Raw genomic sequence first — 15267 nt, 5'->3', positions numbered from 1 at the left:
TCGCTTGCAGGCGCACGGTGGCTCAGTGATTAGCACGTTCGCCTCACACCTCCAGGGTTGGGGGTACGATTCCCACCGTGGCCCTGCGTGTGTGGAGTTTGCATGTTCTCCCCGTGGTGTGGAATAAGTATTTATAAATAACACAAAAACTGAATTAAAGTGAGCCTTGAGTAGAGCATCATTTGAAGGTTGAATGTAGCATCATAGTATAGCTTGTTACTATGTCATCATGAAAACGACAAAACATTTCATTGTTGCTTATTTCCTCCTTTCTCTTTATCTACAGCTGCTGCAGCAGCCAAATTCCGCAGAGAATCGCTTTTCTGTCCCGATGAACTGGATTCACTTTTCTCCTACTTTGACACTGGCTCTGGACCCCGCAGTAAGTGGTCACGCCATTTTAAAACCCAATCTCATTGATGGATGTTTGGATACATGGAAGGATGAATGGACAACGATGATAATGATGTAAAGTAAGGCATAATGCAGAGCTAGCTTGTTATGATTGCAAAAGAAACCCAGACAGTTAGGACAGCAACACAGAGCCCAGCAACATGTGCATAATGTACATAAAGACTAATGTCATAGGAGGGCTCTGTCAAGTGAGCAGGAACCAGAAATTACAGACCCATAATACCTTGATGGATCAGTCAGAATCAAGTTTTCCACAGGGCTGTGTGGGATAAAAACATGACACGGTGTGCTGTTACAGGAACATAATCAACAACAGGATGGTGTGATGTGACCTAACATTAAGGTTACCACAGTGAAGTTGATTCATTATGAGTTTTATCCATTTATAGTTATGTTTAATATTGTGGAATGTCCATAAAAATAAAAATAAAAATAAAAAGTTAGTTCCTGTTATCACTCACGTTATAGCAGCTACAAACAGATGTTCTCTCATCAGCATCTCGTTTGCTCTCTCTCTCTCTCTTTCTCTCTCTCTCTCGTGTGCTCTCTCTCTTGAAGTTAATGAATACAGAATAATAATATAGCAAGTTGTGTTAATGAGAAACCACAGCATCCTCTGTCCTTTCCAGTGTCAGAAAAGTTACAGCTTTAACTCTGTTACAAACCGTTACACTGGAGACTTCTGCGAAAAAAAAACAAAACTTTTCCTCACAGAAGACATACAATACACCATATCAACAAAATATACACCAAATCAACACCTTCTGACCAATCAGAATCAAGAATCAAGAAACAGTGCTGTGGTATAATCATGGACAATAGACAAGGGTAATGATATTAACATAGACAGCTGTGTAAACTATTTTAGTGTATACTGTTTTGCATGCTAAATATCCATTGGTTGGGATATTTTGACCAATATTCTGCCTTTTCGATCAAGTTAATGACATAAGGGCCACTCTTATGGGAAACTACTAAGCTCTGTGGTGCCGTAGCTCTCCAGGATTTGATGTTTCATGCATTAGCTTTGCGGTTTGAGGAGGCGGTGGAGTGAGTAACGTGTCCGTGGCTTGGCCCTCTCTGGCCCCACAGGTCTCAGCAGTGACAGCGGACTTGGCGGCAGCACAGACGGCAGCACTGACATCCTGGTGTTTGGCTCGGTGGTGGACAGTGTCACAGAAGAGGGTGAGTACTCAGTCCTAAAAAGTTAAGGACACTACAGGATATACACTATATGGCCTAATGTTTGTGGACACCTGAGCATCACATCTATATGTGGTTCTTCCCCAAACTGTTGCCACAAAGGTGGAAGCACACAACTGTATCGGATGTCTTTGAATGCCGTTGCATTAGAATTCCCCTTCACAGGAACTAAGGGGCCCAAAACATGTTCCAGCATGACAATACATATTTGCACAAAGTGAGCTCCATGAAGACATGTTTTGCCAAGGTTGGAGTGGAGGAACTCGAGTGTCTTGCACAGAGCCCTGACCTCAACTCCACTGAACACTTTTGGGATCATTTGGAACGCCAACTGTGCACCAGGCCTCCTCACCCATCTTCAGTGGACACAAATCTCCACAGCCATGCTACAAAATCTAGTGCAAAGCCTTCCCAGAAGAGTGGAGGTTATTATAACAGCAAAGGGAGGCCTAAATCCGGAATGGGATGTTCAACAAGCACATATGAGTGCGATGTCCTTAAACGTTTGGTCATATAGTGTATGTTCAAGTATACACTCATAAATAATTGCTTATAAGATGTACTTATATAATGTAATCCAATATCGGTCCAGCCGAAATAATGATAAAGCTTCAATTTTTCTAAATTATTCAAGACCAACAGAATGTAGAATATTTCCATTATCCATGCTTCATAAGCAAATCTGTGGGATTTCAAAGAACAACCCAAAACTGTTTCCCTGCATGCCTTGCTGCAGAGTGTGAAGACTCAGAGGAATCCAGCGGGGAGGTGGAGGTTGAGCAAGAGACATCAGACATGGAGGACGTGCGAGAGCTGCATCCCGGCGTGCTGCTCCACAAAGCCTCACAAGCCCGAAACCTGCCGGTCATGGCTGAGGCGTTAGCGCATGGAGCAGACGTCAACTCCGTTAACGAAGAGAACGAGAGCAAGAGCCCTTTAATACAGGCTGTGACGGGGGTGAGTCGACCTGCACTGTCACTTTCACTGCTGCTTTGTAAGCCATGTTTAGTTATTGCTGTTAAATCCAGCAGATGAGTATATATCTAACACGGTTCTTTGTTTTTCTCTATATGATGTCTTTCTGTCTCTCTCTCTCTCTCTCGCTCATTCCTCTCAGGGTTCTTTAATAGCCTGTGAATTCCTGCTGCAGAACGGAGCTGATGTAAATCAGAAAGATGCGAGAGGACGGGGCCCTCTTCACCATGCCACGTTATTGGGTCACACAGGGTGAGCCATGTCCTGGCTTTATACTAGATATTTGGAAGTTTCTGGTGCAAATGTGTTATTCAGTGTAACAAATAGTCATAATAATTAGAATCCTCTGTCCTGAACATGATCCTGTGGTGGAAAACTTACTGTCTCTCAAAAAGCGCTCGCACTGGAGACTCCTTCCATAATAAATGTCTCCTTACAGAACTCTTCACAACATATTTAGAACAAGCGCATTAATATAAACCTGTGATTTGAATTACAGCTGGTACTACTGTCATCGCTGCTGTTTATAGGAAATGAATCAACAACCTTCTAACCTTCTAAGTTCAATTCTATCCAAAGAGTACTTCAGGGTGGAAATATGAGGTTGCATAGGGATCAGGTGATGAGTTCTTCTCTGGTATGTCCTGTCTGCAGACAGGTGTGTCTCTTCCTGAAGCGAGGAGCGTCTCAGACCGAGGTGGACGAGGACGGCCAGGACCCTTTGAGCATTGCTGTGCAGGCAGCTAACGCAGACATCGTGACTCTGTGAGCATCAGAATCAGACTTGTTTGTTGTAGCTCTATTAATGCATCGTGCATTTCTTAACCATTTGACCATTTGTCTTTGTGTCAGGTTGCGGTTGGCTCGGATGAACGAGGAAATGCGCGAGGCGGACGGCCCCCTCGGACATCCAGGTCAATACCCCGGCAGCAGCCCCACTGAGCAGCAGTACAAGAAGTGCATTCAGGAGTTTATCTGCCTTACCATAGACGAGTGCTAGGGGGAGCTCCTGAGCAGGGCTAGGGTTAAAGGTCCAGCAGTAGCAAATCGTTCTCAGTATGAAAACCCAGTATGAATAATTCAGCCTCGTTAAGGAACACATCTTCGGTCACATTCCTGACGGTTCTTTACTGCTATATGATGCATTTTAGATCTTTATGGTACATAGCCTATTGTCTCAGTCTGCAAAGTATTTAGGAAACATTATTAAACACGTTATACAGTAGATGTTATCGCAGGTAGTGGCTATGGAACATTCAGTACTCAACACCACACTGAATGTCCTGGTGTACTGGTGATCAGTTGCAGGTAGTTGGCCATCTAGCTGATGTGTCGAATCAGAACGAAGACTTTCTGTGGTATTATTTTGCCATTGTGTACAAATACAACTGCGTGCACTTTTCCTACCGACAGTATTTTAGTATTTGTACGTTTTGTTTTTTGTGTTGTTTAGTCTTTAAAAAAAATTATTTATGATGTTCCGCCCAGAGGACTAGTGCAATGGAAACTGGAATACGGAAAATCTGTATCCATGTACATCGTTTTTTAATTTCAGTCTTCTTCTTCAGTTTTAGTTCCAAGCTTAATGTAATTCAGTTTTGTAACTGGACTCGCATTGATTAGCTCTCTCAATAAGATTGGTTTTTATAGGTGTTTTCGAGCTCCTTTAAAGTTTGAGAATAATGCCAGTGAAGCTAAATTATTTATGGAAACTACAGTAATAGTATGTTTTGTATATTTGTACAAGTCCCCAAAATGACATAATGTGATTTATTTTGTTACGGTCAATCGCTAATAGTTCGCTTCTGCATGCAAAACATGCTCGCGCGCATGATTTCTTCAGCCGGCCATCCTGGTTCAATAGCAATGCATGAGTTTTTGATGACATCTGATGCCGTGCAGTCTGAAACACAGTTGACTGAGGTGTTTACGTACATCAACATGAACTTCAGCTTTGTTTTAACCTCCCAGCCCTCGACAGGATGCAGTTAGAAGTGGAACTGTAATATCATGTGATGATGGTCAGGTATAAAAAAAAAATCCATACATCTTAAGACAAATGAAAGGAACTGATCATGCTTGAGACATTTTTACAGAAACGGGAGGCAGACTGATCAATTTCCTGTTAACGAGTGGGAAAAAATGCACTTTCAAGATCTAATTATAAAAAACAAAAACAAAAGAAGAACTGGTGAACATGTTCTGTCTTTGGGAGTGTGTTTAACGTGAATATGTACAATTTCCTCGGAGTATCTGTGGTGTAAATACGCATTATTGTTGCCATCTGCTTGCGCTCTGCATTCTGCTGTGAATCCTTTCGCTGTTCTCTTCGCATCGGTCTGTACAATCTGTTTTAAAGTCCTGTATTCGGAGATGTTATTTACGCAACTGAAATCTTAAAAAAAAAAACAAAAAAAACAAAAAAAACTTGTTTGTCAGTGAAAAAAAAATGGAAAGAATAAAACTATGATGCTTTTGGAATCCTCGCTCTGTTCTGCGCTTGGTCTTTATTTCTGTTTTCAGTGCGTCTCTCTGTAAAATAATAGAAATCATATTTTTTATTGAATTTTGAGCATAATGAATTCACAATCTTAGAAGACAATTTAAGTAAAAATTTGAGAAAAAATGTAATGTTTAAAAATAAAATAAAGTGGGTCATTTTGACCAGAACGGAGCTCCTGGGTAAACTCAATTGCTACAGAGAGACCTACAAGCCAGGTTCTGTGTGTGTGTGTGTGTGTGTGTGTGTGTTGGGGAAGGGGATTCTCTGTGTTGAGCTGGTCTGTGGGTTAATGCTCTGTAATGCTGTCTTTGCATTAGTGTCAATGAGATGGTGAATGTTAAAGGGGTTGTATTTTGACTGCATCAGATAATTCTCGGTAAATCCTTCTAAAAAAAAACGAGGTCTAGTAATTACGCTGTACAATGTCACGTGGTAGAGTTTTCTCTCATGACTAGGCTGGTTAGAGGTTGACTTCCTGCTTGTGCCTGCTTCCTGCCATTTTATATCAATGAAATGTTCTTCATGTTCCTTGATTATCCTGCAGTTTGAAGGCTTTTGGGTTAAAAACATTTATAGCAAGCTATCTTCAAGTTTTCCTTGTCTCATGTCAGTTTTGTTCTCTTTATAGATGCAAGTCTTTCTCAGAACCCTCAGCGGGTAAAGCACAAGGAAAGAGTGAGTGATGTTACCCGGTGTGGTCGGTCTGGTCTGGTGTGGTCTGGTTGTGTTACTGGGGATGGAGCTCTGTCTCAATGGTGTGGGGGTTTATGGATTTACGGGTATCTCCTCTAGATCTCCGAAAGATACAAAGGCATTAATCTCACTCTGTATAGTTACTCTCTTAGTAGCTGTATGAGATACCTGTTAGATCTGTTGGAAAGGAGTTGCATTGAGATCTCCTCTAATTAGAGCATTAAAGCCCCAATCAGGAACGGTCCACATAAGACAGTTGCAGACTGAAATGGCTCTGAATTTACTCAAATAGATTACTTATACTATATATACAAATATTTTTTTCATAAATTGCAAGGCCAGATATCATGATAGTGATTCCTGATTGGGGTGAATATCATCTTTATCATCATCCTGATTTGCGCTTCAGCTTTCTGGTGGGCTAGGGGTTAATAAAATAATGGTTTCATGCATACATGTACTAATGAGAAATATTTGGTTTGTCCTACATAAGGAATAAAACAGATTGGCTCATTGCTCTTAAAGGAAAATTGTACCCCATTATTACCATGAAGTTGATTATTTCCCCCAAAACAGCACATCCCAAAATGTTTTATTTCTCTCATACCACAGCAAATTGTCAGCACGAGCAATATTTCATTTATTAAAAAAACAACAAACAACAACAACAAATCGTACTTTTTATCCATTTATAGTTACGATGTTGTGGAACATCCATGACACAAGTTAGTTCCCTCACCAGCATCTCGTTTTTCTTTTCTCTCTTGACGTTAATAAGGCAAAAATGCATCCTATCATGTTGCAGTGCAAACTCTTGTATACTAAAGACTTTCCCATGGTGGAAAGCTTAATGTTACAGCTTTACCGCTGACTGTTAGAAAGCCCTGAAGACTCCTTCCAAAGCTGATAAATAACTGTCTCCTCACAGAAAACACCATCGCGTCAAACGCATTTGTTTAAATGGAGCGTCCACCGTACAGGTCACCAAGTATGAGCTGTTACTATAGAAACAGCGTATTAGAACGAGCGTGTTAATATTCACATGTGATTTGCCTTATAGGGAAGTAAATCAACACCAATCAATGACCAAAATCAAGAATTCAACAGTGCTGTGGTATAAAATGGTATATAAGAGTTAGAGTCTACATGAATGCATGCAACCATACACTTCTTAGGATAAAATCTGGGTTTCACTTAGTGTATAAGTCCATTTACTAACTCTGTGTCCTGTTTTAGATATCACCACGGTCAGTGAGATCCTTCGGGAGTTTCCGCACGTGGCTTAACACAAGTCCGAAAATGTGAGCAGAGTTTGGTCCTCGAGTCAAGCTGAGCTGTTTGTGATTTTCACATATTCATGAATGTCACTGCTCCAATAAGCCTAAAGACATATTGTACCAAATTAAAATCCTTTTATGACTCTTTGCACTATTAGAAAACAAAAAAGGTGAAGTGTATAACCCTTGAGGTTCCTTTTTTTTCCAATCTGAAAAAAAAATCAGAATCCAATCTTGCTTTGTTGTTCTCTTCACAAAGCAAGATCCATTAACCACCCAAAGAACCAGTTTTCCCAAGAGTGTATGTAATTAGTGGATAAAAGCAATTCTAACTGTAATGAGGAATTTTAATATTAGGATATTTTATGGATTGTATGGGTTTTCTTTTTCATTTATGAAATGCTTTGTCAAAATATTAGAATCTGCAATGAAATATACAGTATGACTTTAAGTTATGTTTAAATAAAGAACTACGTTTGTGTACGTACACAACAGCATATTATGGAACAATTCTGTCGCGTAATATTATTGGATTGGGTTTACTTATGTGTGAATTTCTAACCCACAACAATTTGTGTTCTCTAATTATACTGCTGTGCATTATATTTGCACACAGAAACATTCAGAAGATAATACACCTGGCCATACATATGATTACTGCAAGATAGATGCAGCTATTCCTCACACTGACTTTGTTTTTATTTGTTATCTAAAAAAATAAATAAATGTAACATGTCAAGGAACGTGGACATTAAAGCAAGAAAAAGATCAGCAACAACAGTAAACCTCCAGTCACGAACGATCCACAGACAAGCTGCTGCAGTCCTGAAATGATTCTGAATTTAGTCAGAGTACACATGCTGTATTTTTCATGAATTGCAAGGGCATATCACATATCACATATCATATAATGTTATTTTTAATGTGGAAGAAACCAGAGAACCAGGAGGAAACCCATGTGTATACACTGGGAGAACATTCTGAGAAATCCCACACGGATGGTAACCCGTGCTTTTCCAAAATTCCAATTATGTGGGGTTTTTTTTTCCAATTCCCATAACAAAGTGTTTCCCAATTCCTATTTCATGGTGCTTTCCCCAATTCGAACTCCAATTCCAACGTGGGGCCCCCCCATTCCCATTATGAACAGTTTTGATCCAATTCCTATTCTAAATGTTTTTTTCCAGTTCTCATTACGAAGTGTCTTTCTTAATTTCCATTCCAAAGTGTTTTCCCCAAATTCCCATTACAAGGTGTTTGTTCTGTCCGAGTGAGAATGTGAAACCTGCTTACTTAAACTTCCCAGTTACTTACAGAATAAACAATGTGCACTTTTTCCCTCATTCACGCCTTCCCTCTCTTTAAGCCACGTGACGAAGGTTGCACATGCGCACACGCCCTGTACAGGTCATGTGACCAAACGCCGCGCTCTCAGCCTACGCATTTTCCGACCAAACCAGCGTCCTGAATTAGGATTGGCTGTTCTTTAATATTGACAATGAGATTGTCCACTGTCATTGTGTACACCGTCATAAGGAGGTGGGGTTTGTCGGAATAGAGGTGGGAAAGGTAAGGCGGCTGACAGCCGTGATGTAAATATCGAGTTGGCTAACATATTAGCCAAGTGCTTTCTTTTTTTTTTCGACACGGTTTTACAAATAAACGCCGGGCAGTTTGTTTGTCAAACCATAAAAACCCCTTCGCGACTATTTTAAGAGGTATGTATGTGTTTTGAAATGTAGTGTAATATTCGTAATGTAGCTCGTGCAGTAGTGAGAGAGACGGTATAACAGACACAGTGGGATATTAGCGTACACTGCTAACACCATTAGCCGAGAGACCTTTAACTAACGTTAGCACGGATGCTAACTGCTTCATTGTCGGTGTTTTCAGGCGCGTCGCTAACGACAATAACTAGCTAAAATAGATAGCCTTATTATTATTATTATTATTATTATTATTATTATTATGAGGTGTTTAAAATATTTGGTCTTTAGACATTTTCCCGAAATATGAAAGTAGTGAAACTAGCTAAGGCGGAAATAAGAGTGTGGCTAGGGCAGGACTGATAGCAAGCACAAACCTGGGATTTATTAACCGGATAATTTAATTCCGGGTAAAAGTCATCCTAGATCTTGTTTTCATTTATGGGTGAGACATTAAGCAAAGACTCCACAGACCCTGAATCACCTTATTAGCCCGGTGAGGCTGGGTTTTAATGATCCATCGGGGAAATCTGAATAAATTTGGCAGTCAGAGTGACCTGGATTATCTCTAGACTGTAGGGTAGTGAAGGTGGGGTCAGGTTTACATCTTTAAATATTTATTTTATCATTGATTTTGATTCTTTAAATTAATCTTCATTACGGAACTGAATTGTGTAAACACAACCTGTGACCCAGTGATTAAATGGTGATGGAAAAACACCCAGCAGCGTTGTATAAAGTAATAAAATTAAATATATACAAATATAAAAGGAGATTCATTAATCTTAAAGTTTTATTGATTGATTTTATTTGATCTCTAAAATTAATTAACGTTAAGATTAGATGTGTGTCGTCGTCCCCCCAAATCTTCAATGTCCCAGTTTGAGGTCCTCTGATCCCTGTTCTTGGCTGACGGGATTGGACCTGATCTTCAGCTCCGACATGTTATGAGATGTTTTTCTGCCCACTGCAGCTGTAAAGACTGATTCCTGGATTGAAAAATTAAATCGAATTGGCTGTCTGCACTTCCGTGTTTAGACACAGCCGACGATGAGAGTTTAAAAGCAAGATTAAGTAACTGGACTAAAAAAATAAATAAATAAAAGTTAGAGATAATATTGTATTTTTTGCTGATAGGCTACGGGGAAAGGTCTGTGCCATGTCAGTCAAATTTCTGTTCTTCTTTGCCGTAGAATCTTAGAGGTCTGACTTGCCACGCTACTTATCACCAAGCGAGTTCTTTATCATAAAGCACCTGTTGTATGACTGACCTGTCCGTGATCGCTTCACGGTGTCCAGCGGCCGTTAACACACAATGAGTTTAACGAAGGAGACATGACGACAGGAATATAGGTCTCTTTACTGGTGAAACGTGTAATGTTTTGTGGGGTTTTTTTGCAGAGTAATCTATTCCTAAGGTTTTATAGTAGATCTAATCTAATATCGACCATGTCCCTTTATTTTCAGATGAACAGCACCGGGAATAAGAGAGCACCAACAACAGCAACACAGCGCCTCAAACAGGATTACCTCAGAATAAAGAAAGACCCTGTGCCTTACATCTGTGCTGAACCACTTCCTTCAAATATATTAGAATGGTACGGCATCTTATTTCCTCCTCTTCACCAGAGGCACTGTGAACACATTTTGTGATATCTCACATTGGTTAACAGGATTGTGGCTTTATCCTGTATGTTTCATTTTAACAAACAATAACGAACTCGAGTTTAAAAAAAAAAAAAAAGCAACTATATTAGTGTATTTACTTGCGTTTTGTTGTCTTTGTCCGTGCTCTAGGCATTACGTTGTTCGGGGACCAGAGAAAACACCGTATGAAGGTATTTACATGTTACATGTAGAGGTGCTGTATTTTAGTACAAATTTGTAAGCAGCTTTGTGTGTGTTTTTTTTTTTTATTGTCCCGTGATTTGTTTCACTGAACCGTTATAGTGGGACAAATACGGCTGACGGATCTGTCGATCTTTAAAAAAACAAAACGTTTTGTAATGTAGATGTTTTTTTTATTAATACAATAACTAAATATTTGTATTAGTTTTATTGTAGCAAAATTACTATTTTTGTTTTTAATTTTTTTTTTATGTAATGTTTTCAAATCTAATCATGTTAACAGAAATCCTAATTTGAGCTTTATTTGTCTGAAGGTGGATACTATCATGGAAAATTGGTATTCCCACGGGAATTTCCCTTCAAGCCACCTAGTATTTATATGATCACGCCGAATGGGAGATTCAAGTGCAACACAAGGTAATGTTTCACAAAGTAACCGGGGGAAAAAAAACGTTTGATTGCTCTTGTCTGATGTTGTTGTATTCAGGTTTAATTTTTTTTTTCATGTCGAATGACAGAACAACTTTTTTTTTTTTTTTTTTTTTCCCCTTCCTTTCCTTCACCTATGACAATGAGGTACCTTTTTATTTATTATTAGATTACAGAGATTACGTTGAGGTCATTTTGAAACGAAAAATGTTGACATTTCTGGTCTTTGTAAATATGAAAGAAAAAGGTGATTTTTAGTAATGGTCACATTTGTTGCATTGCTTTCTTTTTTTTTCTTTTTTTTTTTTTTACACTCCTAGCATCAGAGGAAGTATTATTACTGGTTATATTGCTGACGATAAGTCACTTTTCATTTACATACAAACGTATCGCTATAAAATCAAAGCAGACGTCACTCTGTCAGTGAGATGTTCGTCGCTATGTAGCTGACAGATCACGGGGCCATTCATAACTCTTCTGGGTTTGGTATCTCGCTCGTATAGGTTATGCCTCTCCATTACCGACTTCCATCCGGACACGTGGAACCCCGCCTGGTCCGTCTCGACCATCCTCACGGGGCTGCTAAGTTTCATGGTGGAGAAAGGCCCAACACTGGGAAGCATCGAGACGTCCGATTACACTGTACGTGTACTGTTCCAGTAGAAACCATCTGAGAGGAAGGAATTAATAGAATATATACAAAAATGATTTAAAACAACATAGTATATTGAAAGCATTTTCATATTTTGCTCCATGTAATACTTCATGTAATACAAGCTAAGGGAATGTATTCTGAAATACTCTCCACTGTTTTTTTTTATCATCAGAAAAGACAGCTGTCTGCACAGAGCTTGGCTTTTAACTTAAAAGACCGAATCTTTTGTGAACTGTTTCCAGAAGTTGTTGAGGTGAGTCTTAAAACTGAAAGCTCTGTATACTCCTGTATGTAGTTATGGATTCAAACCTATTCTCCTTCATCAACTGAAAAGGGGACATTTGGATGTATTTATTATTGTTCTCAGGACACCTGTTTGCTCCTGCATTTAGGGAAAATGCCTGTGTTTAGGCAGCTGTACTACCAGGTCAACTTTAGCTTTAATTCCTTTGCAGGAGATCAAGCAGAAACAAAAGGCTCAGGAGGAGCTCAATTCACGGCCGCAGGTTCTGCCGCTTCCAGACGTGGTGCCAGATGGAGAGCAGGGTCACTTCGGGCTCCCAGAGATGAATGGGCACGTCCCTTTGGGAGAAGCAGCAGCTCCTCAGCACCTTCCCCTCCAGCAGGCTAACCGCAATCATGGACTCCTTGGCGGAGCACTTGCAAACCTGTTCGTAATAGTGGGCTTTGCTGCCTTTGCTTATACGGTAAAATATGTACTCCGGAGCATAACCCAGGAATGAGAAAGGACCTCACTGTACTGGGCTGAAAACACTTTTTGTGGATATCAAGTCACCAAAGCTCCCATTCCTTTAAAAAATAAAAAATAAAAAAAAAAAACACTGAGATGACAAACCAGATCAACCCTTGTAAGAATCTGAGGAACATCAGGGTGCTTTTGAAAGTAGCGTAATGCAGCAGAAGACTTGGCTGTAGGTCAGTACGTGGCTTCTGGATTTCTGCGCAGCCTCAACACGTGACCACTGACCAATCTGAAACAAAAAAACAAAACAAAAAAAACAACATTATTGACGGAAAGTTACTCTCAGCCCAGACACCTGAGGCAATGCTCATGTCTCTTCAGTTATGTTATTAAAAGAAAAGACTGGTGTTTGGTCACTTTTACTATATGGGTGGAAACCACAGACCAATTTGATTAAGGAATTATTGTGTACACCACACCTACATTTGTTGTTCATGGGGTTTCTCATCTGTCTTAATTCCACCAAGCTTTTTGTCCCGTTTTGCATTAATGATTTTCAGCATTGTTCATTCCGACATGACAGGTTTTTTTTCTTTTCTGTAGACACCAAATATCTACTTTTCTATGATCTGATTGAAGGTAACATGTTACAACAGTTTACTCCTCCTTGTTGATCAATGATCATTTATTATATGGGCTAGTTGGAACCTCCCCTATATGTAATGCTATAGAAAGATAAATGTGGGCGGTAGAGAACGCTATGAATAAATGACATGAAATCAGATATTTACTTAGCCGTGTTTAAACTTTTACTCATATTGTCATGTAAGGCAAGAGTCAGTGGTGGCTATTATCCCTTTGCACTTTGTGAAAATGGTTTAATAAAGATTGCTGTCACGATTAGATATGTTAAAATATGTTCCTTTATTTAGCATTAAAGTATTTTCATTGCTGTTTTAAAAATGTCAAATTTTGTGAATATGGATGCAACAATTAGGAGTGATATTCCCTTAATCAGAGCTCCAGAATCCTTTTTTTCCAGAACTTTTCTGAAATTATGTGCTGTATGTCCTGTTCCAAAAACTGCCTATCAAGTTCTTCTGTATTATATTATATTCTTATCTTATATTAGATATAAAGTTGGTAGTCCACTATTACATTTCATCATTTCTTTTATATATTCAATTTAATTTCTTTTAGAATTATTTTTATTCTTCTTTTGGAATATTTTGACTATATATTTAATACAATTATGCCTATTTAGTATGCACTCCACATGTAACATCATTACTGGTTACCATCAGAGTAATGTAGTCATTTTATAAAGCCTCTCTGTCAAGGTTATTTTTAAGGACAAGGAAATATTGAAGTATAATTAATTCTGTCTCCAAAGTGCTCTTTAATACAGAGTGGTTGAGGTCAAGCACCACTGTTTAATAAACATTACAGAAGTCTGGGCTCAGTAATGCCACTGGTTGGAGCTGGACAACGTATTTGTCTAATAAGGTTGAGATACAGTAACATTCGTGTAAAAATACGTTAACAGGTGCTTTCTGTAGTTCTCTCACTCTCTGTGTGTTCCAAAGAATATATTAGTGGTAGATGAGAGGCTAAAATGTAATATGTACCAATAGCTTGACAAAGAAACTTTGTTTTTTTTTATATGTATTGTATCACAAGGTCTTATCAATAGTATATAAGAATGATATGGGGCAAACTATTACATACGTACACTTAATGACAGATTTGTGATTTCTAATGTTTGTGTAATTTGTACTTTGATTACACAGTGGTCGGTTGGTTGGTTATTCAATCTAATTTTAGTTTTTTGGCTCCAGAGGCATTTTGGAGGAAGAGGTATAGATAGAAAGATAGAGTAAATAATTCACCTCATTTGCAGTCGTTCCACCCAGCAGCTGTATTTCAAATGCGCCTTCTCAATCACTGCTGATGACGTTGTATGGATGTGTTGGTGAAGCAGGCTATTAAATATCAGTCCAAGTGGAGATAAAATCTAGGGGGTGTTTCCCTCTGTTTGATCACCTGACATGATTGTCACTGATAGCCTACATGTCTCTTTAAACGATATTTAAGTTTCCAGAAATTAATATTTAATGACTTTTAGAAGCTTTGGATTGGCCAATTGTCATAATTAGGAGTTAATTGGGAGTGCACCTGTGTACATCTACCATTAAGAGGGCCAATGTCTACATTGTTATCACCTGACTGGCATTAAAAAAAAACAGCCAGATTGAAGCTCGCAGGTGAACAACAGGACCAGCACAAAGACCTAGCCTTTTGGAGGAAGGAGTACTCTCTGGTCAGCTGAAACAAAAAAAGAACTGTTTGCCCATAATGATCAGCGCTACGTATATATGGAGGGAAATGGTTGAGGCTTTTCTAAAGAACACCATGCCAGCTGTGAAGCATGGTTGTGGTAGCATCACGTTATGGGGGTGTTTTTCTGGAAAAGGGACTGATTCACTTCAGAAAATCGATTACTCATGAGGAAGGATCATCTCGAAAGACTGAAGCAGAACTTTGGAGACATCAGACAGAAAGTTTAACCTTGGTTGCAACTTGGTCTTTTAGCAGGACAATGATCCTAAGCATACCTCCAAATCAACAGAATCTCAGAGAAAATGTGTGGACTGAACTTAAGGAGCATGTCTGAGCAAGGAAGCCCACAAACCTGACCGATTTTCCCCAGTTCTGTCAGTAGGAATGGATAAAAAAAATTCCAGCACAAGTGTTGTGAGAAGCTTGTGAAAGAGTCGGTTCAACTTAAAGCAATTAAAAGGCACTGCCACCAAATACTAACGGTGTGTATGTACACTTTTGACCCACTAAAATCTGAAATA

At 39.1% G+C, this 15267-nt stretch overlaps 2 protein-coding genes across 5 annotated transcripts in view; both read left to right on the top strand.

Moving 5' to 3' along the window:
• Positions 1-7575, top strand: part of acap3b (ArfGAP with coiled-coil, ankyrin repeat and PH domains 3b) — a 66822-nt gene extending 59247 nt beyond the window's left edge. The window contains exons 19-26 of one of the 3 annotated variants that reach the window (XM_053653647.1): positions 287-383; positions 1499-1599; positions 2354-2574; positions 2735-2844; positions 3247-3357; positions 3445-3506; positions 5724-5770; positions 7025-7575. In XM_053653647.1, coding sequence (XP_053509622.1) covers positions 287-383; positions 1499-1599; positions 2354-2574; positions 2735-2844; positions 3247-3357; positions 3445-3506; positions 5724-5770; positions 7025-7093 — 818 coding nt within the window. In that variant the 3' untranslated portion in view covers positions 7094-7575. Of the gene's footprint in view, positions 1-286; positions 384-1498; positions 1600-2353; positions 2575-2734; positions 2845-3246; positions 3358-3444; positions 6392-7024 lie in introns of those variants that run through there. The other 2 variants (XM_053653646.1, XM_053653648.1) reach the window with 2 other exon arrangements.
• A 1033-nt stretch (positions 7576-8608) lies between these two features.
• Positions 8609-15260, top strand: LOC128625388 (ubiquitin-conjugating enzyme E2 J2). 2 transcript variants are annotated; one of them, XM_053653650.1, is made up of 7 exons: positions 8609-8783; positions 10239-10369; positions 10569-10609; positions 10934-11036; positions 11552-11690; positions 11876-11956; positions 12159-15260. In XM_053653650.1, exons 2-7 carry the CDS (start codon positions 10239-10241, stop codon positions 12444-12446), a joined length of 783 nt encoding a protein of 260 aa, XP_053509625.1. In that variant the 5' UTR covers positions 8609-8783; the 3' UTR covers positions 12447-15260. The 2 variants fall into 2 exon arrangements, with proteins under 2 accessions (XP_053509625.1, XP_053509626.1); XM_053653651.1 differs by lacking the exon at positions 8609-8783 and adding an exon at positions 9043-10124.
• The last annotated feature ends 7 nt before the right edge of the window (positions 15261-15267 follow it).

Source organism: Ictalurus furcatus, chromosome 21, assembly GCF_023375685.1.
Source record: "Ictalurus furcatus strain D&B chromosome 21, Billie_1.0, whole genome shotgun sequence".
Classification (NCBI taxonomy): Eukaryota; Metazoa; Chordata; class Actinopteri; order Siluriformes; family Ictaluridae; genus Ictalurus; species Ictalurus furcatus.
The sequence above is the reverse complement of the archived record's forward strand: the minus strand, read 5'-3'. Positions and strand labels throughout refer to the sequence as shown.